Source organism: Lynx canadensis, chromosome D1, assembly GCF_007474595.2.
Source record: "Lynx canadensis isolate LIC74 chromosome D1, mLynCan4.pri.v2, whole genome shotgun sequence".
NCBI lineage: Eukaryota > Metazoa > Chordata > Mammalia > Carnivora > Felidae > Lynx > Lynx canadensis.
The window spans coordinates 88,987,332-89,012,901 of record NC_044312.2 but is presented as its reverse complement, the minus strand read 5'-3'; the positions used below and the strand labels follow the sequence as shown (position 1 = coordinate 89,012,901).

At 40.4% G+C, this 25,570-nt stretch overlaps 1 protein-coding gene across 1 annotated transcript; it reads left to right on the top strand.

Moving 5' to 3' along the window:
• Positions 1-66: 66 nt before the first annotated feature.
• Positions 67-24,227, top strand: LOC115525078 (APAF1 interacting protein). Its single transcript, XM_030332023.1, has 7 exons — positions 67-263; positions 10,518-10,618; positions 16,367-16,415; positions 17,500-17,617; positions 19,176-19,311; positions 22,632-22,799; positions 23,914-24,227. The coding sequence occupies exons 1-7, from the start codon at positions 207-209 to the stop codon at positions 24,011-24,013; spliced, it is 729 nt and encodes a 242-aa protein (XP_030187883.1). The 5' UTR covers positions 67-206; the 3' UTR covers positions 24,014-24,227.
• Positions 24,228-25,570: the final 1,343 nt, after the last annotated feature.

The window sequence follows — 25,570 nt, the reverse complement described above, 5'->3', positions numbered from 1 at the left end:
CCCTCAGCCAGGAGGCCGCGCCTCTGGATCTACGGTCCGCGAGGTCCTCCAAGACCCGCCTTCCGCCTTTTGGACCCGCCCCCGAGCTGCCCTTAGCGCCGCCCGATTGCAGCGGTGGTCACGCCACAGACTGCTCTTAGCCCGGACCCACCTCGGTCCCGAAGCCGCTCAAAGATAGGAGGCCGTGGGTTCCCCTCATCAGGGCCATGTCGGGCTGTCACGCTCCGGAGGGAGACTGCTGCTCGCAGCGCTGCGGCGCTAAGGTAGGGGCGGGGCCACGGGTGCCCTGTTTGCCCGGACTTGAGGCACAGGTGGCGTGCGGCGGCGGGAGCGGGGCGCCGACCTGGGGGGCCTGGGACCGGTGTGGACGCCACCCCCGCTACCCGCCGCCCTGGCTCCGCAGGCCGATTCGAGGCCACGGCAGTCGCTGTTCCCGAGGCTGGGCTCCGATGACGGGCGCTGGGCGCCAAACGCTGAAAAAGGGAAAATAACTGAGGAGAGCGCTGCGCATCTTGAGTGTGTTTTGAAACAACTTACCGGGAATACAGGGCAAACGAGGCAACAGGAGGCACTGGAGTGGAAATGGAGCTAAGACTGCCCTCGAGCTTATTTTCTGCGCCCTGGCAATCAGCCCGAAGTTTGGCAGGCAGTAGGCGCTCGGGAGACGGTGGCCAAACCGAGGCTGTGCTTCAGTAGCCCCCACTTTCCCTCTCGGCCTGCCTCAGTTTAGAGTGATTATGGGATGGTCATCCTTGAGCAGAAGTCAAAGGAAAATCCACCCTCGGGCTGCATCTGCTTTTCATTCACTGGGTATACACCCCAACAGCTTTATGGAATACCTGTGTGCCCAGGGATACGGCGAGGATTAAGACAAATGGCCTGCGGTCTGGAGGAAAACTAGAGGAGTAAACAATTACAATACAATGAGAGAACCCCTGCTTAAGAGGCAGGGATAGCCCCCTAAAATTAGCCCCCTATTCCTCCTGTTCTTTCTTAGGACTGACTGAAGGTCCCAGTTAAAAAAGTCGTAACGTGGGAGATCTTATTGCGAAATACTTGTCAATCTTGTGGGAATACTCCCACAGCTTAGCAAAAGCTAAGCAAAGACAGCTTAGCAAAGACAACTCTGAGGATGGAATGCTGGACAGGAAAAATTGGATAGAAAGGGGGAAGATGTTGGATACAGGTCAGATGGCTAGGCAGGCGTGCGTGGAAACTGCAGAAAGCAACCTGTTAGTAGAATCTCTGCTAAGATGTTTCGATAGCATGTGTGTTCATGCCACCAGTAAGTGAATCTTGGTGAAATATTATCTAAAGGAGCATCAAAGAGAGCCTTTATCAAGGGATCTGAGAATAAACAAGACCTCTCAAACCAAACGTGGCCAACAGACAGCTGGGCCAACAGCTGTGTTTGCTTCACTTACTGTTCATAAGAAATATTAGCCAACCTTTCAAAATGCAGAACACTTCAGGCTTCTGTTAAAACTTTGGTACCTCTGACGGCATTGAGCTTGTATTCCTTCATGGGATCTGGGTTGAGCTGACTAGTGAGTACCACCTAAATGTGCTTGCCAGGTTACAGAGCTCCCCTACCCACAACAGATTTGCATATGCACTTAAATAAACCACTTCCAGTAAGCTTCATTCGGTCCGTGAGCCACCAGTTCGTAAGCTCTGATACAGGACTTTTCTTAATGTAGGAGATGTGATCTTAATTCACAGTGTTTATTGGGCAAAGCACTATCTGGTAGGTATATATCAAGAGCATGTTCCCTACTTTGTAGGTAGCTAAGCTTAGCTGGGAAATAAACCAAGAACTACTTCTATTTTTTAATTTTACCTTACATATCATAGTGTCCTATATATGTCAACCCTGAATAAATACTTGTTCTTTGCTGTTATTATAACACAAGGCCTTTCAATACCCTTCCCTTGACCTCATCAGTTCTGTACATCTTTACCCCTCCCCTCCACTCTAGCAACGCATTCCCATGGCCATACCCTTCCCTGCTCCACCACTGCCCCTTCACCTCGCACCTTTTGGGGTGAAGGACTTTTCTTTTTTTACTCCGACACTTCTCTCTGTGTAGCCCCCATCATAGGATCTATCATACTGGATTACAAATAATTAATTGCCTTTACTTAAATGCCTCCCACGCAGACCCCCAAGGGATGGGGTTTGAGGGAGTGTCCCTCAACTACACACATTTGTGTCTCTACAAATATTATTGTGTCCTACTGCAGCTGGCTCCTGGACACCTCCTGGGAGCCCCCCTCCCCCAGGAGCTTCCCTTCACATTACCTGAAGTGACTATCCTCAGACCTCACCATCTCCTCTCATTCTTTCCCCCAAACCTGCTTTGAAGGTGACTTCGCCTCCAGAAACACAAAGAAAATGAGACTGTTAGTTGTGCACATCTTAACTTCGATTTCTTCCTGTTCCCACCTACATTATAATGTTAAGATTAAGAACAAGACATCTAGAATTTGACTGCCAGCGAAAATCTTGGTTCTGCCAGTTGCCACGTGGGCAGTTTTGGATGCATTAATTTTTTTTTTTTTTTTTTTTTTTTTTTTTTTTTTTTTAGAGAGAGAGAGAGAGAGAGAGCAAGTGAATGGGGGAGGGACAGACAGAGAGAGGGAGACAGAATATGAAGCAGGCTCCACGGGGACTGAATCCCACAAACCTGGCATCATGACCTGAGTCAAAATCAAGAATTGGACCTCCAACCAACTGAGCCACCCAAGTGCCTCAATCTTTCTTAGCATAATATAGCTATTATAAGGATTAAGTTGTATATATAAGCTTTTAGAATACTACCTGGCATAAAATAAGTATTCAATGAATATTAACTATTTTTGTTATTAATCGTATTATTACATATCTTCCTTACTTTTCTTCTTCCTCCTAAGATAAATATTTCCCTGGTCTAATTCCAGCTGCTCTGTCTCCACAAAGATTGACCTATTAGGCTTTTGCTTTCCTGTGGTGCTAATCTCTCCCCCTTCCCTAATTTTACCTTTTAGCATGAAAGGAAAACTGGTTATTTCAGAGTTTCCTTTACATGCTAAAACTCTGTTATTAACCAGTTTTCCCTTTGGTTTCCCTATCTGGCCCTTCAGAGCCACACTATTGAAAGAGTCTTTACAATTCTCTGCCTCTAAGTTTTATTCACTTCTTAACCCACTAAGATCTGGCTTCCACACCCAACCTATTAAAACAATTCGTACTTTAAGGTTGACCTAATTTACAAAGATAGTTGGCCTAGCAAAAACCCAAAGTGAACCCATCATTTTTGTGATTGCACCGAGCTGCATTCCTAGAGAAAATTACATAACTGCACTGAGCGGCCTCACTTCATATTCAAGATTTCAACCCCAAATTGACCCTTAACACTGCCCAACAACCATCCCATGTTTCCCCGGTACTTTACTGTCCCACTCCCTGAGAGGACTAGTTTATACCTTTTATTATCTTTTCAAGCCTCTTATACCCCGTCCCCACATCGTTCCTCAGCTGATGGCTTTGTTTATACTTAAGAAAATAGAAGACACCGGATATGAACTTACTTGCCTTCCTACCACAAAACCTAGCGACCTGCTGAAACGGGAACCCATCTTCTCATTTTTCAAGATGGCGGAAGCCCAATCTCTCCTCTTGTGCACAGGATCTGCCTCCCCTCTCACATTCAGAAGTTGTTCCTGTCCCTCTCCCTGTCTCTCTTACTGTGAATCAGGCCCCTCTCGGCCAGACTGTCCTCATCAGCATGGCTTCCAAGGCCCTGCGTGACCTGGCCCCTACAAGTTCATCTGCCTCTCTCAGCACTTTCCTTGTCAGCATTCTGCTCCGGCCACTTGGCCTTCTTTCCCTCAAATGTGTTAAGCACTGTCTCACTCCAGGGCCTTTACATCTGCTGTCTTCTCTGCCTGGAGTGCTTGCCGCACCCCAGACAAACCTTGTGTGTGCAAGCACATTCATTTATTACACACTGGTTTGTTTGTTTTTCACATTCTGTGGGCTTTAGATTGTCAAGTGCTCAGAGAGGCTTTCCTTAACCACCTTATTCAAAATCAATCTCTGCTACGTTTCTCTTAAGTTCCTTGTTTCCTTCTTCCTACTTATTTAAAAAAAATTTTTTTAATGTTTATATATTTTTGACAGAGAGCATGAGCGGGGGAGGGGCAGAGAGAGAGGGAGACCTAGAATCTGAAGCAGGCTCCAGGCTCTGAGCTGTCAGCACAGAGCCCGACGCGGGGCTTGAACTCAGAGTGGAGATCCCGACCTGAGCCAAAGTTGGACGCTCAACAAGACTGAGCCACCCAGGCGCCCCTCCTTCTTCCTACTTATTATAATTTATTCCTCTCTTTGCTCTTTTAAAACTACCCCCAGAATGTAAATTTCTTTAGGGCAGGGACTTTGTCAAGTGTTAGTGGCTGAATTGCCAGGAAATGCTTGGCATACTCCCACCATCCTTCACTGAGACCTGACTCACCCTTCTCTCCTCTGTGAAGCTTTGCCCGACTCCTGCTCCCTCCCACCACTAGCTTCTTCCTCCGACCGGTAAGTGGCTTCCTTGGACTGCCCTGTATTATGTATTGCTTTGTCCTTTCATAACTTCTATACTAGATTGTAAGCTTCTTGAGGGCAAGGGTTTTATCTTCCTCCTATTCATTTCTTCAGGGCCTGCAGAAGTTTGCCAAATGAATGAATGAGAAGGCTCTATAATAAAAAACGAAAGGACAGGTACACAGAGCAAATGCTGTGGCATGGGATTAGAGGAAGGAGCGATCACTTCCTGCTGGGATGATGGCAGAAGGAATCACAGGGGAAGCGATAGGGGGCCTGGTGTTAACGCTGATAAGCAGGAGCCTGACAGCTAGAGTCGCAATACTTGAAAATCCACCACGACCAGTAACAGTGCAAAGAAAAAAAAGACACGCTTGGTTAGAAAGAAAATATGTCTTAGTTAACTAGTGCTCTCCATAGCAAGTACCCCAAAACTTGGGCTTAAAACCCAAACACTGACTGTCTCGCAGAGTTTGAGGATTAGGAGTCTAGGGGAGTTTGGCTCAAGGTTCTGGCTCAGGGTCTCTCCTAAGGTGGCAGACAAACTGTCCCCTGGAGCTACTGTCATCTCGAGGCCTGATGGCAGCTGGAGCTGCAGGCATGCCACAGTGTCGTTGGCGGGCCTCCATTTCTCACTGATTATTGTCCATACACCTCCAATTCTTCACCACGTGGCCTTCTGTGTAGGCTGAGTACCCTCTCCATGTAGCCGCTGGCTTGCTCCCCCAGAGAGCAACCAAGACAGAAGCCATAGTGTCTTATATCCTAATCTCAGAAGTGACACGCTGTCACTTCCCCTGTACTACTGTAGTCCATTGGCCACGCAGCCCTAGTACGATGTGAGAAGGGCCTACACCGCGAGGTGTGAATACCAGGAGGCAGAGATCACAAAGAGCCATCCTGGAGGCTGACTACAGCTAAGTTGGATAGAACGGAGAGATTTGTATCAAAATGGACTGAAAGAAAATGGGCGAAAAGTAAAATTGGGGCAAGAAAGCAGAAGGACTTAAATAACAGACCAAGGAGGTGCACCTGAGCATTAAGTGATTGGAGGGATGGGGTGCAGTGATCAAAGCAGTATATTCTTTTAGTGCTCATGGGAGAGAGGAGGGTAAGCTAGAGAAGAGGGAGAGAAAGGAGAAATTGTAGGCAAGGAGACCAAATAGGGACAGATAACCTTATTCCTCCCCAAATGAGTCCTTGAAAGAGTTTTTACTCAACTGTTGCAAAATAAGAAAGTAAGGACAATCAAAAAGTGAATTTCACAAAATTAACACATTCGGTTTAAAGGACAACCTTTTATTTTGAGATGAACCTTCCTACTCTTTTCTTTATGTTAAAAATGTACTTTTTGGGCGTCGCCTGGGTGGCTCAGTTGGTTAAGTGTCCAACTCTTGGTTTCGGCTCAGGTTATGATCTCTTGGTTTCGTGAGTTCAAGCACTGCATCGGGCTCTGTGCTGGCATTGCGGAGCCTGCTTGGGATTCTCTCTCTCCCTCTTTCTCTCTCTGCCCCTCCTCCACTCACACTCTCTGTCTCTCTCAAAATAAATAAACTTAAAAAAAATAAAATTTTAAAATGTACTTTCTTTTTTGAAAAAGGTGATAGTAGCTGGTTAAATGTAATTACCGTTATAACTTGGCAACCTTATGTCAGTCCCTAAAATTTAAACTACAACAGCAACAACAAACCCTGGTTTAAAAAAAAAATTTTTTTAATGTTTATTTATTTTTGAGAGACGACAGAGGAAGACAGGGCGTGAGTCAGGGAGTGACAGAGAGAAAGGGAGACACAATCCAAATCGGGCTTCAGGCTCTGAGCTGTCAGCACAGAGCCTGATGTGAGGCTCGAACCCACAAACGGTGAGATCGTGACCGGAGCCGAAGTCGGACTCTCAACCGACTGAGCCACCCAGGCGCCCCTACAAACTCTGGTTTTGAAAATCAGAAGTCTGGAAATCACTGATCCAGATTATTAGCATAAGGAAACTGATACCCCGAAAAGGGTCACGGACTTGCCTTAGGGCATTCAGCTAGTTGGGGGTCAAAGCTGAAGCAAGCCTCCACGCCTTCTCATTTCTTCCAGTCAGTGCCTAACTGGCGTGAAAAAGAGTTTGTAAGTGTGGTGAAAGTGGAAGGGAGAAATAGGGTCAGTGGAGGTAAAGTTGCAAAGTAAGCCAGTACGCACGGAGAGGAGAATGAGTTGTGTAGAGAGAAACAAAGCCCAGAGACTGAAAAAATGCCGACAACTTGGCCGTGTCTGAATCCAGTCCCTCCCTTGGGCCAGTGTCAAGAATTTTGAAAGACTGAAATGAGCAGAAAAGATCACTAGGTGTCATGGGCTATCTTTGAGCTATTGTGCAACTCTGTAATTGTAGAATCCTGACAGTAATGCAGATGATTACTGACCCTAGAAATGCAGGCTGTATTCTGGATATTCAGTTGGTTGCTGCCTGGTGGATATTGTCCAGTTTTTCCTCATTTATAAATCCAGAATTCCTAATTACTTATATGGGTGATGTTTTGCCTTCTCTTTGGACACAGCAGTATCATGTTTCTGGTTCCCTCACTAGCTGATGGGTTAAATAATATATTTGACACGTGTTTATTTTATATTTGTTTTGAGAGTCCCCCAGGCAAACCTCTGTCCAAGCAGTACCTCTCTTATGCTTCAATTGAAAGAAAAGGTGGGGGAGGGGAGTAGAATCCTTGTTGGCTGTGAGCAAGTATTTCAGTGACAGTGAAACTGATTTCCATAAAATAACGGGACTGAAAAACCGGAAAAATTAAGTATTGCTTCAAAAACTTTTTAGGCTTTAATGTTTTTGCTATATACAAAATACTGTTAAATGTTTCTCCCTCACACTATAGGACCTCTACTGTCAGAAGTTGATTGCAATCTATCTTCAGTTATGTGTTTCAAAATTCTTACAAACCCAGACATAATAGTAACAGATAAGTAATATTACTGACATTCAGGGGAGAAGTAAATATTAACTAAGCTTCTTGTCAATTCTTAGTGAAATATACATTCTGATACTTACTTTCTTACCATTCTGAACAATTTAGATGATTGCATTTTTACCAAATATATCTGTTAGTTCCCACTGCTACAATTTCCTAAAATTGAAATTTTGTGGGTATGAACAAATGAATGAAACTTTATTAACAGGAACGGCCTTATCATGGTTATCACTGTAGTATGAAGCTGGCTAGTTGCTACAATAACTCAGGACTGGAAGACAAAAGGGAAAGGGGAGACCCATAATAACAGACTATTTTCTATAATGTTTGCAACTTTCTGTGCAAATGGATGGTTTTAAGGATTGGAAAACTGTAGGAGTTTTCTCCTTATCTGTTCTTTAATATATAATTAAAATGTCATTTGTATCACTAAAAAAGAAAATGGCAAATTATACAAGGCATGGATAATTCTGGCTAGATTTTGTAGGGACAGATATAAGGAAAACCAACACAGCTTTATTATTAGTTTCAATTCCAGAATTTTTAGCACTTTAAATGGGAGGGAGGTAAAACTTCCAATTATAAAATAAATAAGTCATAGGGATGAAAAGTACAGCATAGGGAATATAGTCGATAATGTAATAACACTGTATGGTGACAGATGGTAACTGCATTTACTGTGGCGAGCATTGCCTAAATTGTCAGAGTTTATTGTACATTGAAAAAACTAATATAACATCGAAAAAAATGGGAGGGAAACTAACATTGTCACACGTTGTCCTGGATGCTTTATCTCCATTTTTTCTCATTTTTAAAAAAACTTACTCCATACCTGGAAGCCTGTAGCACTGTATCTCTTTTTACTCCTCATAATATTCTCATTTTGTAGATTAGTAAACCGAAACCATATAAGCAATAAATAGTGTAACGAAGGTTTGACTTTATGTCCGTTAACTCCTAAGCCTGTGTTGAGTCAGAACTTTAAAAAATTTTAACATTCCCATGTTCTTAATTTTACATTTTGAAGTCTACTCCATCAAACTATTATTTATGATAAAATACAAAGTGTATGTAAAATATTAACAGTGAATCGGGGAAAACACTATAATTTCAGAAAGCCAGTGAAGTAGCTAAAAATTTGGTGTGCTCAAGAGTCAGCCCTCTCTGGGCCCAAAGGTATTTCTCCCCTTTATCCAGTGCCAAGATTTATACAGGCAAGCTTCCCAGCTGTGCTTTTGTGCACAGAGGGTCTATTTCTTGTTTACCCTTACCTGGGGGGTATAACCTCTTATCTGGTTTCAAGGCTGTGGAGGGATTTCCTATTAGGTACCCCATTCTGAGCACACCCTAGGGTTTATTTCGTGTTTCTGACATCTTGCATAGCTATCAAAATTGAAGGTCAAGCTCACCAGAGATCTGCAAATACCTTCAGGGAAATGGCTTCAGAGCTTCCCTCCGGGGTAGACTCACTCTGGTTTCTTTTTTTTTTTAACAACTATTTTTTTTTTGATGTTTATTTATTTTGAGAGAGAGAGCGAGCTTGCACAAGCAGGAGAGGGGCAGAGAGGGGAGAGAGAATCCCAGGCAGGCTCCCCGCTGGCAGTACACAGCCCAATGTGGGGCTCAATTTCACGAATCATGAGATCGTGACCTGAGCCGAAATCAAGAGTTGGATGCTTAACTGACTGAGCCACCCAGGAGCCCCCACCCTGGTTTCTTTTATGGCCACTGTGAAGCCTTCTTTACTTTTTTGCTAGCTCAGCAATTTAATTTGAAATTTTGTTTTAAACTTTATTCAGGAAAAAAAAAATTACTCAACATTTTCAGTTGTTTTCAAGGTAAAAGTTAGATTTCATACTGCCAGAAATGGAATTCATTGCATTTTTCATTATTGTTTTGGGTTTTATTAACTTTAACTTTAAAAAATGGGGAAACATCATATTTTTTTATTCCTAAAGAAGTAATCATTAGACTTAATAAAAATAAGCTCTTACTTTAACTAGATTTATTGTGCTGATCACTTACAATATATACAGATACCTACTCTTTATGTTATCCACTTGAAACTAATATAAGGCTATATGTCAATTATACTTCAATAAAAATACATGAATAAAAGCTGTATGTTCATCCCAGCATATATACATTTGTTCCTATACACACATATCTTCATACAAATGGGCCCAGAAAGTATTACTTGTGATTGCTTCTGAGTGAGTCCTATGTTTTTTTCTTGACTTTATATTCCATAGTGAGTATATATTGATTTTGTAATAAGCAAAAACAATGTAATCACTATGGAGAAAAGACATTTTAGAATAAAAATAAAATCAGACCACACAGAATATGAATAGCTGTCATATGTATATCATGACTTAACTGAATAAGATGTTTTGTGTAATGAAATTTGCTGGACAGACCAAAACATGTTCCTTTCAGCACTAAATTCTATTTTATTTCAGCCATTGCAGTAGATGCTTTGCATTATATACTGGGCATTTCCCCACCTTGTTCTTATAGCCTATTCCATAGTGTTGGACTATATGGCCCTATCCTGAATAATTCCAGGTTGCCAAATAACATAGATTCACTTTCTAAACATCAAAAACAAAGTATGGGGGCACCTGAGTGGCTCAGTCAGTTAAGTGTCTGACTTCGGCTCAGGTCGTGACCTCATAACTCGTGGGTTCGAGCCCCACATCGGGCTCTGTGCTGACAGCTCAGAGCATGGAGCCTGCTTTGGATTCTGTGTCTCCCTCTCTTCCGCCCCTTCCCAGCTCACACTCTGTCTCTCTCTCCTTCAAAAATAAACATGAAAAAAAAAAGTTTTATAAAAACTTTAAAAAACAAAGTATGTTTCGTAATAGTTTTCTCCCTCATGGTACCCTCTCTATAGTAGATTTTCTTGGCGTCTTAGCAAAGACGTCAGCTAGAAAAGTCACCCAATAATATAATGTCTGTTTGAAAAATCCTTATCTTCTTTTTAAGGACAAGGAACATCCAAGATACCTGATCCCAGAGCTTTGCAAACAGTTTTACCACTTGGGCTGGGTCACTGGGACTGGAGGAGGAATTAGCTTGAAACATGGGTAAGTGTCTGCCTGATGTCATTTCGGAGCATTCTCCACTAAGTAGCCCATGAAGAGCCTAATATGTGTTATGTACAAAGAACAACTGGTACTCAGTTTTATGTGATAGTGAAAGTATCTAGTTTCTAAATGGAGAAATGAGTATTTGCGTAACTGAATGACAAGTGTGTAGAAGTTGTACATACAATAAATACCTAAGGATTTAAGAATCACAATTTCTAAACAGAATAATTTGGTCCTCAGTCTTTGGAGTCCCAAAGTTAAATTGCACACTGCCAAGTATGTTTCTACGTCTGGAATTAGAAAGGGTCCCTTCTTGGGAATGCAAGCTGGCGCAGCCACTCTGGAAAACAGTATGGAGGTTCCTCAAAAAACTAAAACTAGAACTACCCTACGACCCAGCAATTGCACTACTAGGCATTTATCCAAGGGATACAGGTGTGCTGTTTCGAAGGGACACATGCACCCCCAAGTTTATAGCAGCACTATCAACAATAGCCAAAGTATGGAAAGAGCCCAAATGTCCATCGATGGATGAATGGATAAAGAAAATGTGGTGTGTGTATATATATATATATATATATATATTTTGTGTGTGTATATATATATATATTTTGTGTGTGTATATGTGTATATATATATATATATATAGTAATACACTATTTTGTGTATATATATATATATATATATATACACATATACACAAAATAGTGTATTACTCGGCAATCAAAAAGAATGAAATCTTGCCATTTGCAACTACGTGGATGGAACTGGAGGGTATTATGCTAAGTGAAATGAGTCAGTCTGAGAAAGACAAGTATCATAGGACTTCACTCATATGAGGACTTTAAGAGACAAAACAGATGAACATAAGGGAAGGGAAACAAAAATAATATAAAAACAGGGAGGAGGACAAAACATAAGAGACTCATAAATATGGAGAACAAACAGAGGGTTACTGGAGGGATTGTGGGAGGGGGGATGGGCTAAATGGGTAAGGGGCACTAAGGAATCTACTCCTGAAATCATTGTTGCACTATATATATACTAACTAATTTGGACGTAAATTAAAAAAAATTAAAAATAAAATTAAAAAAAAAAAAGGGTCCTTTCAAGGTAAGCAGGATTTGTTTCAAGGGTTCAGATACATATTTTAAAGTCACTTAAACACAGATTACGAACCATCAAAAGTACTAAAAATTACCTTTTATTAAGTCAAAAGACGACATTATGCCTTTCTAAGTGCATCATGTATCATCATTCATGGATAGCACCTGCTGGCTTTGTTGCTCAGACAATAAAACAAGAAACACTGGTTGAAACAGAAAGAATTTTACTTGTTCATTAGGTAAGTTCAGTGTCTTTCCTCCAAGAAGTTAAAGAAACAAGTGACTATTAGTAATGAAAATACAAGTTGTAGAAACTCATTCTTTCAAGTGTTTCTGGAATAGGATGAATATTTTTTTTCTCCTGAAGTGTTTTAGGAATAGTACTGTCTGGAGGCTGAATGTAACTTGATTTCTGAGTAACTTGATTTCTTTATTAACTTTCTTTAACAAAATTGAATTAATATAACATTTATATAATATCGAATCTATATAGTAATACCGCCTAGGGGGCTGCATTTCGTAGAAAGGAATGGAATGGAAAATTTAATCAGAATGCTTAGAACAAAAGAGATTTTTCGGTATACTACAGGATGATGCCAGTGAAATTTCATCTACTTCAAATTACCAAGTAACTCATGGAATAGTAATTGAACTGTGGGCAACGTCAGTAGGGACCCAGCTGTCACAGTTCCATGTATAGGGATGCACTCAGTCTGGAAAGGTCATGTGCCTCATGGTGCATCGCACATCCATCCGTGCCTCCTCTCTGACTGTCAACCCAGTGCTCCATCAATCCAATTCAGCATTTGGCAGGTTTTCAGATTATTTTGCCAAAGCTTTCAAGTTGACTGTTCAGAGCAAAGTCCTAAGATAATGACATTTGTCACTAAGATAATGACATTTGTCACTGTTGTTACATTTATCCATTTAGTTGAGTTCCCAATAATTTGGTTTCTCAGCTATATTTATAATAAATCCTATTCTAAACATTGCCTTTAGTTAACTGCTTTTTATTTGCATATGCAGAAATTTATGTATGTACAAATATGTACAAAATACTTCTATCAAACTGAGTTCAAATAACCATTTTTGAAGTGGCTCTTTAAATAAATGGCAGTGATGGGGCACCTGGGTGGCTCTGTCAGTTGTATTTGACTCTTGAATTTTGGCTCAGGTCACGATCTCATGGTTCGTGAGATCCATGCTGTCAGCGTGGAGCCTGCTTGGGATTCCCTTTCCCCCTCTCTCTATGCCCCTCCCCTGCTTGCTTGCTCTCTCTCCCTCACTCTTTGTCTCAAAACAAATAAACATTAAAAAAAATGGCAAAGTGAAAATGGAATGCAAATCTCAAAAGTAAATTTATTTATCATAAAGACATAAAAGACTATGTTCTTTCTAGAAGAAGTTTACTAACCCATGCACTGAAAATGTGTGTGGTCACCCGAAAACACTCACGGGGCACCTTTTAAAATTAAATGGTTTTTACAGCACTACAATCAATTTATGGGGACATTGCGTCATAAGCGAAAATGTTTGGTCCTTGGTTAGGTTCTTAATGGGTGAGGAGCTCCTCCTGGAGGTCACGGGTGGAAACAGCCCCAATTTTATGGCATTGTTTGGAATGTTACTAAACGTGTGCTTTGCAAAGTAAGATGGGTAATTTGTAGTAAAATGTTGAATTTTTTTCCTCGTATTTAAATGACTTCATAAACCCACATCATTAACTATCTGCTATGTTATTCTCGTGTTATAGGTGAAAGTTTGGTTTTCTTTGTCTGATGCTTAAAGCAAATAAATTTGGAATGAAGGACAAACCCAACAGATTATGTTTGGAGATATAAAATTATTTACTGATTCCAAGGTTTGGCTGATACCATTTTAGATTATACTACTTGTGTGTGGTACCAAAAGATGTGTATAAAAGACAGCTTAAGATACATATGAGAGTTAAATCAGAAGGAGGAAATAGAAGAGCAAGAAAATGACAGTAATCGAAGCAATTCCAAGACACTGAGCAGCCATTGTGTTTAGGTTGGGGCACTACCATTCACATTTAGCATTTCCTGTTTTTTGGTTTCTTTTTTTTAATTTTTTAAAATGTTTTTATTAATTTATTTTTGAGACAGAGAGAGACAGAGCATGAGCAAGGGAGGGACAGAGAGAGAGGGAGACACAGAATCTGAAGCAGGCTCCAGGCTCTGAGGTGACAGCACAGAGCCCGACGCGGGGCTCGAACTCACGGAGTGTGAGATCATGACCTGAGCTGAAGTTGGACGCTCAACCGACTGAGCCACCCAGGTGCCCCGCATTTCCTGTTTTCATGGTGTGATATTGAAACGTGTCAGAGACACCAGTCCTATTCATGCTGTTAAAATTAAATTTGATAAACCTGTAGTGTAGACAAGATATGTGAGGTATATTATGATTTAAATTTAAAAAAAAAGGTTTTTTGAGAGACCACAAACAGGAGGGGCAGACAGAGGGGGACAGAGGATCCAAAACAGGCTCTGAGCTACAGCAGTGAGCCCAATGGGAGGCTTGAACTCAGGAACCACGAGATCATGACCTGAGCCAAAGTCAGACGCTCAACCGAACCACCCAGGTGCCCCTAGATTTAAATTTTTTTAAATAGCTAGGCAGTAAATAAAAGTAGATGCAACTGAACATAGATGTATTTTGAACTCTTGAATTTTGTTTCCCTCCTTATGGAATAGTGAAAGAGCAGGCAGTACCGAGAAATAAATTTCAAAACTTAGTACTTCAGATGCAAAATGCTTTTTGTTTGTGGCTTACGGCACCAAGTAAATACTTCCCTTTTAGTCTTTGGCACATTTCCCTCCTAAAATAAAGGCTCTCGGGGCGCCTGGACGGCTCATCAGTTAAGTGTCCAACTCTGGATTTTGGCTCAGGTCATGACCTCAGGGTCCTGAGATCAGGCTCTGTGCTGGGCATGGAACCTGCTTAAGGTTCTCTCTGCCTCTCCCCCTCCCCCACGCTCTCTCTCAAAAATAAAATAGAGTTTCTATCATCTTTACATTTTTATCCAGGTACCTCCTTCTTTGTAGATGTAAATATATATTTTTTCTAAAACATTTAGCTAATCTTTTAATTACCCAAAGTTGATCAGTTTTGTTTTCTACAAAGGGAGCAATAAAAACAGATTCAGATTACGAAATCACTTGAATAAACAGAATACCCTGGATTTTCCCACTTTGTAGATGGAGTGTATTTACTAACAGGCTGTTTTAAACTTTATTTGGGTCTGTTCCCAGGACTGCATACATTCCTCCCCACACAAGAAGACTTACCCTACAAGTCCACTGACTATATATCACACATGAGTCTAGAATTTCTTCCATGTTACATAAGGAAAGAAGATTTGGATCCCCAGTATTTGCAAAGAACTCTTTCTAACTGTATGATCCCTCTGATTCCACTGGTTCCAGAGGAATGCCACTCTGTTTTCTTATGTCGTGGGTTTTTTTTTTATGCAACAAAGCTCTAAAGCGAGCTATTTCATGAAAACAACTGAATGTAGCTTACTGTGGTTTGGATTTCACTCCCATTACCAGACATTTCTTTTCCAGATCTTAGTTTACCAGTGGACCCTTAAAGGAACTTTCATTTTTGTCAATTGCAAGTCTATGGGTTTATTAATAACTGGATTGATGGCTTGACTCAATATAGGCCATCATCCTCATTTTTCACCCGGAACCAGTGTCCCTACATCCATGTCTCAGCGGCAGAAGCTGGAGCATTCAGGTGCTGGTATTTCTTTCAATCGCATGTATGTGGCAGCTCTTTACTACCTTCTGGGAGCCACTGAAACTGACAAAGAAGCCAAAGGAACCTTGTTGAGGCTGGAGAGAATTTAGAGAAGATTTTGAAATTAATTTCCCAATCAAATTTGAGAGTACTTTGTGACAAATGGTACATTATAGCATGTCCCCTAGCACAACATTCTGTAACAGACACATCTCCAGATGGAACCGTGCCTTTTATCCGTATTTTTAACTTTCCACAGTTGTTTCAGCTTTATTACCAAATAGTTTCACAAGAAAGATGTGCTTTTCAAATAGGAAGCATATATTCCACCCAAAAAGTAGCTTAGTGTTAATGCTGTAATTTAATAAGGTGTCCAGCAGGGGTCCCTGAACTTCATGTTTTATAAGCAGAGCATTTCAAGCACCAAAATTAAACTTGATCCCTTGCGAGACAGAGATCATCTGCTCATGAGCATATCTTCCCCTGACTGGATTTTGTAATAACTGTTCTACATTTAATGAGATAAACTGCAATCTCATGCTTAAAGATGCCAAAGACTTGTTTTATTTCCCATAACCAGATAAAAATCTGGTTACCATTGATTTTGCACTGTAAACAGAAATAAAGAAATATATATGAAAACTGTCAACATTTTACTGCATCACCAGCATTACGTGTGTAATGTAATTACAGCGCATTAGTAATTTGTTATTCTTTCTATACAGCACACATCAGTAATTAATTCAAGCAGCTTTCTGTGTGATTTGATTTATAAAGAATATTGATGATTGGACTGTAAGAATACACTTGCCTTTGTTCAAAAGCAGAACAGTAGAGTTAAATACATACCAATTTCTACATTTTGTGTTACCAGCGATGAGATCTACATTGCTCCTTCAGGAGTGCAAAAGGAACGGATTCAGGTATGTTAAAGGTTCCTTCTTGACCCCAAAGCTCTTTTCTTCTCTACTTGACTATTATTGTTTTGTGAAATGGAATTAATTTTAAACGAAGTTTTGAGGGGGGATTATATTGATAATTTAAATGAATAATCAATAAACATTTCTTAAGTAACTATTAAAATTTTTTTTTAAGGTGAACCTCCATGCAACTAATATTTTTGAATTGTCATTCAACCTCTAGAGGGCACAAGTGAATGGCACAATCTTAAGTCCTACTACAAAGTGATTATAATTTTGCAGCATTATAACACTGTCTTTATCAGGCTGGTAGGGTGATCACGTTGATGGTCTCAATGAACCAAACTGACTCTTATTAAACAATAGCAAAGCTATTCCAATCTAAGTTATAAAACTTTATTTCAGATTTTTGAGAAGTCTCATTCCATATCAATGCTGGAGTGCTGAAAATTTAAACATAACACTTAACTCCTAAGGCATAATCCTTCATTAATAAAACATTTATATTGTAGTTTGTAATAAACCCTGGCAAATGAAAGTCACAAGTCAGAAGTATGCATGCACTACTAGGAAAAATCTGTGGATCTGCTTAATTACTTCAACTTTAAGAATAATATACCTTACTGAGATTAACATGTCTGAGTACCAGTTCCCTTTCTCAGGAGATAAGAAAATTCTACTCTATATTTTTCCTCCTATGATGACATATGAAGAAAAACTGTAACCCCCATCTTAGAATGATGATTTCTTTGTAGAGTTTCTCTGAAATATAGTTGTGAAATGACAGGGGAAAGCCAAGAAGCTAAGTTGATGAAGTATCATTACATGCATATGAAATTTCCCATATCAATTGTTTCTTCAAATTCTAAAGGAAGAATTGCAGCTCTCTTGAGAATATTTTTATCAGTAGAAAACAGTTTTTATTTCTCAAAATGGCTAAAACATTTTGGAAGAGAAACAATTATATGAATATTTAAAAGATGGGTTAAATATGCATACATACATCTTAGCACACACCAGAAAGGGGACACTTCTAATTGATATCGTATAAGCCTTTTTTTTCTTCTCTGCCCCCCTCTACAAACAGCCTGAAGACATGTTTGTTTGTGACATCAATGAACAGGACATAAGTGGACCTCTGCCGCATAAGAATCTTAAAAAAAGCCAGTGCACTCCTCTTTTCATGAATGCTTACACAATGAGAGGTAGGCAGAAAATGTATTCACCATAAAGAACTATTTGCTACAGAGTAGGTTTTCTAAATAATTGTAATTATTGTTGTAGTTAACATTTCTCGAACACTTACTGTGTGCAAGAACTTTAATTATGTTAACACTTTCAGTGCTCACATCAGCCCACGTGGAAGGTCCACTGTGACTCCATTTTATATACGACAGGACAGAGGCTCTGGGAGATTTTCCTAAAATAAATAGCTAGTGAGTACTGGGGCCAGAATTCCAACCTAGTATGACTCCACTAGATTGTCAGGTTGACTGACAACACTATATTTACAATCAGATGCCTACTTCTAGTGTAGAGGTCTACCTCTGGGAACTTGTAGAAGTTAAGTAAGATTACAAGTGAGGGAAAATTGTGGCCTTTACTTTTAGTGGGAATAGTGCTGTCTCTCTCTCTCTCTCTCTCTCTCTCTTTTTAGTGTACCATATGATAAAAGTAGGAGTCTTATTTCAATTCCCAGAATTTGTGATAGCAAACCAGTCTGGAAAGGTTGAGCCTAGAGGACGGTGTGAAAATAGAAAATTATACCTGAAACACCAGAGCAATAAAGTCATTACAGCCATGCTTTTTATAGCCCCTGAATGAAATCTGTTCTGAGCATGGTCTCATGCTGTGTTCTGTTCCCGGATACTGTCAGCTGCTCCCGACAGCGTAAAATCTCAGGAACAGATGCTAACAGCATGAAACATCTCTCCCAGCATAAAGCGAAATAAACTTCCAATTGCAAAAATAGCCATTACTGAATTTTATAGCATACAAATCCTTTTTTTAGGTAAGTCCATTACACTGTACCTTAAAACCCTGCAACCCCGATGCCACCGAGACATGGCCTGCACTCTGAAGCCTAACTCCATGATTAAGGGTCACCATGACCGCAGTTTAAATCCAAGTGCCACCACTGCTATCTGCGAACCGCAGACAAGTGATTTAACATCTCTGAACCCCTGTTTCCTTGACCATTAAGTCGGGGGGATAGAATTGACATCTCTGGTTGTTGTGGGGGACTCAAGATCAAGAGATCACACATAATGGGGATTTGCCCAGTGCCTGGCACAGAGGAACTCCTAATTAAATGGGAATATTGGACTATGATCTCCATGATTATTCTAGTTACACTTCAGACCATCTAAAAGCTATTTCTTAAGCATGTGTATTGTGCATTGCCCTGATGCTGATAAAGTTTAAATGCTTTTTGCAGCTCTGCAGCTTCTGTTAGTATTTCTCTCTTCCTACCTCCATCCCTCCCCTCCTGTCTACTGCCAACTTATTATTCCATGCCAAGAAAAACAAGGTCATCATCATATACAAATAAATGTATGTGATATATAATATATATGATATGTGATATATAGTATATATATATACTATATATATATAACATATATATATAACATATATACTATATATCACACATATGATATCACATATCATATATACTATATATGAAGTCACATATCATATATATATTTTTAAAGGTATCATTTCGTGTTCCCTGAGTATGTGACTTTCTTCTCCCTCCTCCAGGAGCAGGTGCAGTGATTCATACCCACTCAAAAGCAGCTGTCATGGCCACCCTTCTCTTTCCAGGACGAGAGTTTAAAATTACACATCAAGAGATGATAAAAGGAATAAGGAAATGTACTTCGGGAGGGTATTACAGGTATTTTTTTCTATTTTTGCTTAAGTAATTTCAAAAGTATTTTTTCTGTCTTTTGATAAAGAGGCTACTGATCTTTTTTATGCCTTTAATGAGATGTTGTGGGATCTATGTTAAGTAATACCCCACTTAATATTACACTTCCATATCTGTTCTCAGTGACACAAATCAGACGCCACCCTTCCTCCTCCCCACCACCACCCCAGCCTTGGTAAATTATTAGCAACATGAATAATGAAACCGTTTGTCAGAGTTAAGTGGAAAACCCTTGGCTAAGCTTTCTATAGAGATGGAAAGATTATGTTCCTGTATGGAAGCACCCTGAGAGCGTGGTCCCCTCACCTTCATTTTGTCTCCAGGAAGCTTCAGCCCTGACTGAAGCTTCATCTTGATTTAATTTAGTATGTCTAGGGGAGCCTGTGTCGGTTAAACATCTGACTTCAGCTCAGGTCATGATCTTGCAATTCGTGAGTTCAAGACCCGTGTCAGGCTCTGGGCTGAGTCTATGTCTCCCTCTCTCTCTGCCCCGTCCCTGCTCGCACTCTGTCTCTCTCTCTCTCTCAAAAATAAATAAACGTTAAAATTTATTTAACATTAAATAAATGAGTTCAAGCCCCACATCGGGCTCTGTGCCGACAGCTCAGAGCCTGGAGCCTGCTTTGGACGTGTGTCTCCCTCTCTCTCTGCCTCTCCCCTGCTCATGCTCTGTCTCTCTCTTGTGCTCTCAAAAATAAAAAAAATAACAAATTAAAACAAATTTTTAATTTTTTCAAATTTAGTACTTCTAGAATATTCTCATATTTACGATTATTTCAGTTAAGTAGATCTATGTATTTTTATAATTTTTCAGTATGCAAAGTGGCATAGATGGTATAGAATGGAGGCCTTCTAGATAAAATCAACCAAATCCACCAGCCCACCAAAATGTTCGCCAATCTAGAATACAGGGATGGGAAGAAATGCGTTCTCAGTGTTCAGGTACAAGCTAAGCATTTCATTTGAATGTACTGGCATTCTTATTCCTGAGCTGCTTCATTTGCCAAAGGGCCTGATCCTACCTTACCTTGCTTAGAGGAAACGGGTGCCAGTTTTTCTAAAGTGTTCTTAACAGCAGTATCTTATTGTTAATCCACGTAGTAGAATCCAAGTACATGTTTAAACTGGTGTGCTGGGAACTTAATATGACTTGATTTTAGTTACTATTTATTGTATGCCTACAGCATTACTCAGCACTGCAGAATATCTATTTACAAAAGTGAAATGTTTAAATTATGAAAGTGTACATACTAAGGAAAGGATAGCCCCACATTGCCTTTCCATGCTGGGTCTCCAAGGAGAGGCATTGTGTGTGCTATTAATTTCAGCAGCTTTGGTTGCTTTGGTGAAGAAATAAAAGCAGGTGAGAAGGAGGTGTGAAAGGGTGGGTAGAGGGGCAGCAGAGAGCCTTCTGGAATTCTGTGAGAAAAAGAATGGCCCGAATCAAGACATGCCACTTTTTATGCATCATAACATACACGCTTTATAGATCACTTTAAACGTTTCTGATTTTAAAGAATACAAACCTTTTGAAATGTCTTTTGCTATTCTATTTGATCCTGGCTGGGAAGTCAGTAACAGGGTCATTATCACAGCTCAGGAGGCAGTGTTCTTTCTTCAGAATTTGGGGAGAATCCTAAGAGTCCAGTTTTCAAAAGAAGGGGCAGTGAAGGCTGGACGAAGGAACAAAGGAGGGTTTTGATGCTCTGTATTTTTTAAGTCCAGCTTGAAAAACAACAACTTTCAAATACACACCTAATTCTCCTCAGGGGAGGTTACCGTATGTATGTAAGTATGGTTGTCCTTCCTTCCGGCAGCAACACGGGTGGCCTGTGGCAGAGTGAAAAAAGCACACTGTTTAGAGGTCAGAGGGCCGTGTTGGCTCTGTTCCTCATTTGACTCAGAAGGAATAGTGTTCAGTCTGTAAAGTGGGTGGCTTGGGTTGAATTTCAGGTCTCATTTTGCTGTGATATTATTTTACTCAGGAAAAGATGTCTAACTTTTCAGTGTATGCTAGAGGAAAATATATGTTTGTGATTCTCTTGGCCAACATTAGGAAAGATCTGGGGGGCGTCTGGCTGGCTCAGTCCGTTAAACGTCTGACTTCGGCTCAGGTCATCAACTCGCATTTTGTGAGTTTGAGCCCCACGTCAGGGGCTGACAGCTCAGAACCTGGACCCTGCTTCGGATTCTGTCTCCCTCTCTCTCTGCCCCTCCCCTGCTTGCACTCTGTCTCTCTCTCTCAAAAATAAGTAAAGATTAAAAAAAAAAAAAAAGAAAGAAAGATTTGGGGCTAGCAATTCATTCTTTCCATATTTTAAAAATATCCTTCAATTACCTCTATTTCACTTAAGTGAAATAATAAACATCTCCATAATGCTGCTGGTAGTGGTTGGCTAGGCTGTTTATCACGTGACAGCTCCTTAGCCTATACCTGCCCTAAAGTAGCAATTTTTGGTAAAACTTTACTTAGAACTTCTTTTGTTGTTGTTAAGTTTGGCCATTATAGAGGTAGTGACAAAGGAGATGTTCCTTTAACAAGGGAAGAGAAATTTATGTAAAAGGGAAAACATGTCCGAGTTTGACTGGGTATAAATGACCTCAGAGATAGACTTAATTTTACCAGTATCTAAGTTACTTGCGTAAATATTATTACATGAACAGAAAGGAAATGCATATTCTGATTTTATCACATGTATTTACTGAAAACAGGTGGAAGTAAAAGAAGTTCTAATGCCACAGACTTGAGAATGTTCTGAAAGGACTATCACACCTTTAATAGTTATTTCCAGAAGGTTCTTGCTAACCCAGTACTATAAACCACACCTGTATGTATTTATTTGCCTGAGACACTTTGAGGTCTTGCAGAGATAAAATAAAATGATTTTGTATCTTTGGAAAATCCATACTTAATATGTAGTTCAATTGTTAATCCTTTCTATGTTTCTGGTTCTCGGATCTATCATTTCTCATCTCCTACTAAAAATACTATGATTGTCTCTGCCTCAAGGAAATACTTGTATGATCTTGATAATTTCTTTGTTAGGTTTTGGTATCCTATACAAATTTCTGCCACTTAGAATAATACCTGCCAAATTCCCAAGGCGTCTTTTGATACAGCTCTCTATGCAAGATATACAGAATAACATGCAAAATCTTGTTCATAACGTGGAGTGGCTTTCAGATACAAAGAGAATGTCTAGTTGGTCCGTGAAAAAAATTGTAAATTTTACATATGAATACCTTTATTTGCTTTAGCGGGAAAAATGGCTTGTTTTGTCCCATAGGTATGATGATATGTTAGTGGTACCCATTATTGAGAATACACCTGAGGAGAAAGACCTCAAAGAACGAATGGCTCGCGCGATAAATGAATACCCAGACTCCTGCGCGGTCCTGGTCAGGCGTCATGGAGTGTACGTCTGGGGAGAAACCTGGGAGAAGGCCAAAACCATGTAAGTATCCATCAAAGGGCATTTGGGACAAGTCACTATACTCCAGATGTGAAGAGGGAATGAAGTGTGTTTTATGATTTGAAAGGAAGTACGACTTTTTTGTGTGTTATTGGTCAAAGTGGTTTAAATTTAAGTCATCTGGGGGTGCCTGGGTAGCTCAGTCGGTTAAGCGTCCAACTTCGGCTCAGGTCATGATCTCACGGTTTGAGAGTTCAAGCCCCGTGCCGGGCTCTGTGCTAACAGCTCGGAGCCTGGAGCCTGCTTTGGATTCTTTGTCTCCCTCTTGCCCTGCCCCTCTCCTGCTCATGCTCTGTCTCTCTCTCTGTCTCAAAAATGAATAAAAACAGGGGTGCCTGGGTGGCTTGGTCAGTTAAGCGTCTGACTTCGGCTCAGGTCATGATCTCACGGTCCGTGAGTTCAAGCCCCGCGTCAGGCTCTGTGCTGACCGCTCAGAGCCTGGAGCCTGTTTCAGATTCTGTGTCTCCCTCTCTCTCTGCCCCTCCCCCGTTCATGCTCTGTCTCTCTCTGTCCCAAAAATAAATAAAAACGTTGAAAAAAAAAAAAAATTCTCTGTCTCAAAAATAAACGTTAAAAAAAAAATTAAAAAAAAAATGAATAAAAACATTTTAAAAATTTAAATTTGTCTGTTATTTCTAGATACTTGATTTGCATTATGTATTCATTTATTACAAAATATTTATTGGACAAGCTGTTATTTGGCGAGACACTATGCACTTGATACAAAGGAGAAGGAAACAGCTCTTTTTCTCCCAAGTGTAAGGCTAGAAGGGAGAATAAGGCTAACCCAAGTTAATAATGATTTGCTACATTTATTTCAAAAAGTGACACGGAGTAAAAAATTTAAATTTATGTAAGTAGTATATTTTAAACTCCCTTTTATTTCCTGAGATGCATGTAATATGGTTGCATGATTCAAAATGATTCCTTTCCATGTTTTAATAATGCTGGGGGCAAAATGAGAAAAATCTGGCCTGGAATTGAGAAAAAAACAATGCACTAGGAGCCGGCTTAGCCTGATGGAGAGGAGAAATGTGGGAAGGCTGGAGAACTCTCTTTCACTAAGAGCTTCTGTTCTTTGCTTTCTCTTTTCTAGGTGTGAGTGTTACGACTATTTGTTTGACGTGGCCGTGTCCATGAAGAAAGTGGGCCTGGATCCTACACAGCTTCCGGTTGGAGAAAATGGAATTGTATAAGCCAAGTGAAAATGTAATTCTGTACCCTATCTTGATTATTATGCAAATGAAACTTGATTACTCTTTTTAATGAATTGAACCTTCCCATGATACTATTAAGTCACTAAACACTGAGGATGGTCACCCTGAATCTACTTCTGACGTTGGACGATATTTGCTTATATTCTTGGAATTTTAAATGGCAATGCGGTGGAATAAAAAATTTTATAATGAAGGGTTTTTTTTATGCTTACTTTTAAATCCTTAACAGCAAAATATCCTCGCTTAAATTAATTCTTTTTTAACGTACACTCCCAGAGAAACCCTTTTATTCTCTAAAGTTACTGAGGATACCAAATTCGTGAGAAAATTTCCATTCATTATGAAATGAGCATTTTCTTATTTTAATATTGGCATCATGAAACGTATGTGAAAAGTTAAAGCCAAATGTATCTCTCCATATTGGCGTCAAAACAATTTACAGGTTTCCCCTGTTTGCTGTAGTGCTTCCTTGTAACAAAGCATAAAGGCACTCATTTCATACCGGAATCAACTGTGAAATTCCCACTGACTCCAACTCTACTAGCCAAACCAACCCTAACCAAACCAGTGATATAATCAGAAAGCGTTTTCCTTCAGGAAGCCAAAAGCAACATCACCTTGATCATAAAGGTTTCACTTGGTTAGTGCTTTTTTCAGTTGGAGGAGAAAATCAATAAGGCACCATCTGCACAATCTGAAGCTCATCTACCCCCCTCTCTGTTTACTGCCCTCTCCCCTTCAAGTACATTGACCCTAGTCCTCTCACTCCAGGCCCTCGACCAGACCTTTGTCGTTATCCAGGACCCCCTTCATGCCCTTGCTTCCCTCCTTTTGAAGCCCAGATGTTGGCCCCATATTTGCAGCATTTCATTGCAAACATCCCAACGCCCTGGAATGGGGATGGCCCGGTGGGGAAAAATTACACAACTCTGTTGACTGATCCGCTTCAGATCTAGGACCACACACGTCAGGTGGACCCTCAATACTGCCAAGCAAACTTTCTATGATTCCGTAGTAAATTCATTCTCCCAACCTCAGGACTGTCTCTCCTGGCCCTTATCTTTCATCAAATTTCCAATATTCACCCCCCTCCCCAACGCGCACACACACACACACACACACACCAGCCTTCAGTTCATCCAGCACCTTTAGAGCAAAAATTTTTGAAAGAGTTGTCCACTTTTCTGTCAACTATTCAAACTTGTTCCTGACTTCCTCCAGGCAGGCCACACCACTCCACTGAAAGAGATTTACCAAGAGTAACAAAACCCCCCACCTCCTCAGCCTCTTTGAATGATTTCTTTCCTTCTTTGTCTCGAATTAAACCCTTTTCTCCCCCAAGACACAGTTTTCCCTGAGGCTCTCAAGTGGTGGTAATTCTCACTTCCTCGTACCCCTAGGCATGGAGTGAGTGAATTCCTTGAACACTGAATATTTTTCCCCTGCTCTCATTCCACGGTACTCAGCAAACCTTCAGCCACAGCTAATTCCGGCTCTTCTGACTCCACACCTGTACCTGTGTGCCTTAAGGTGCCT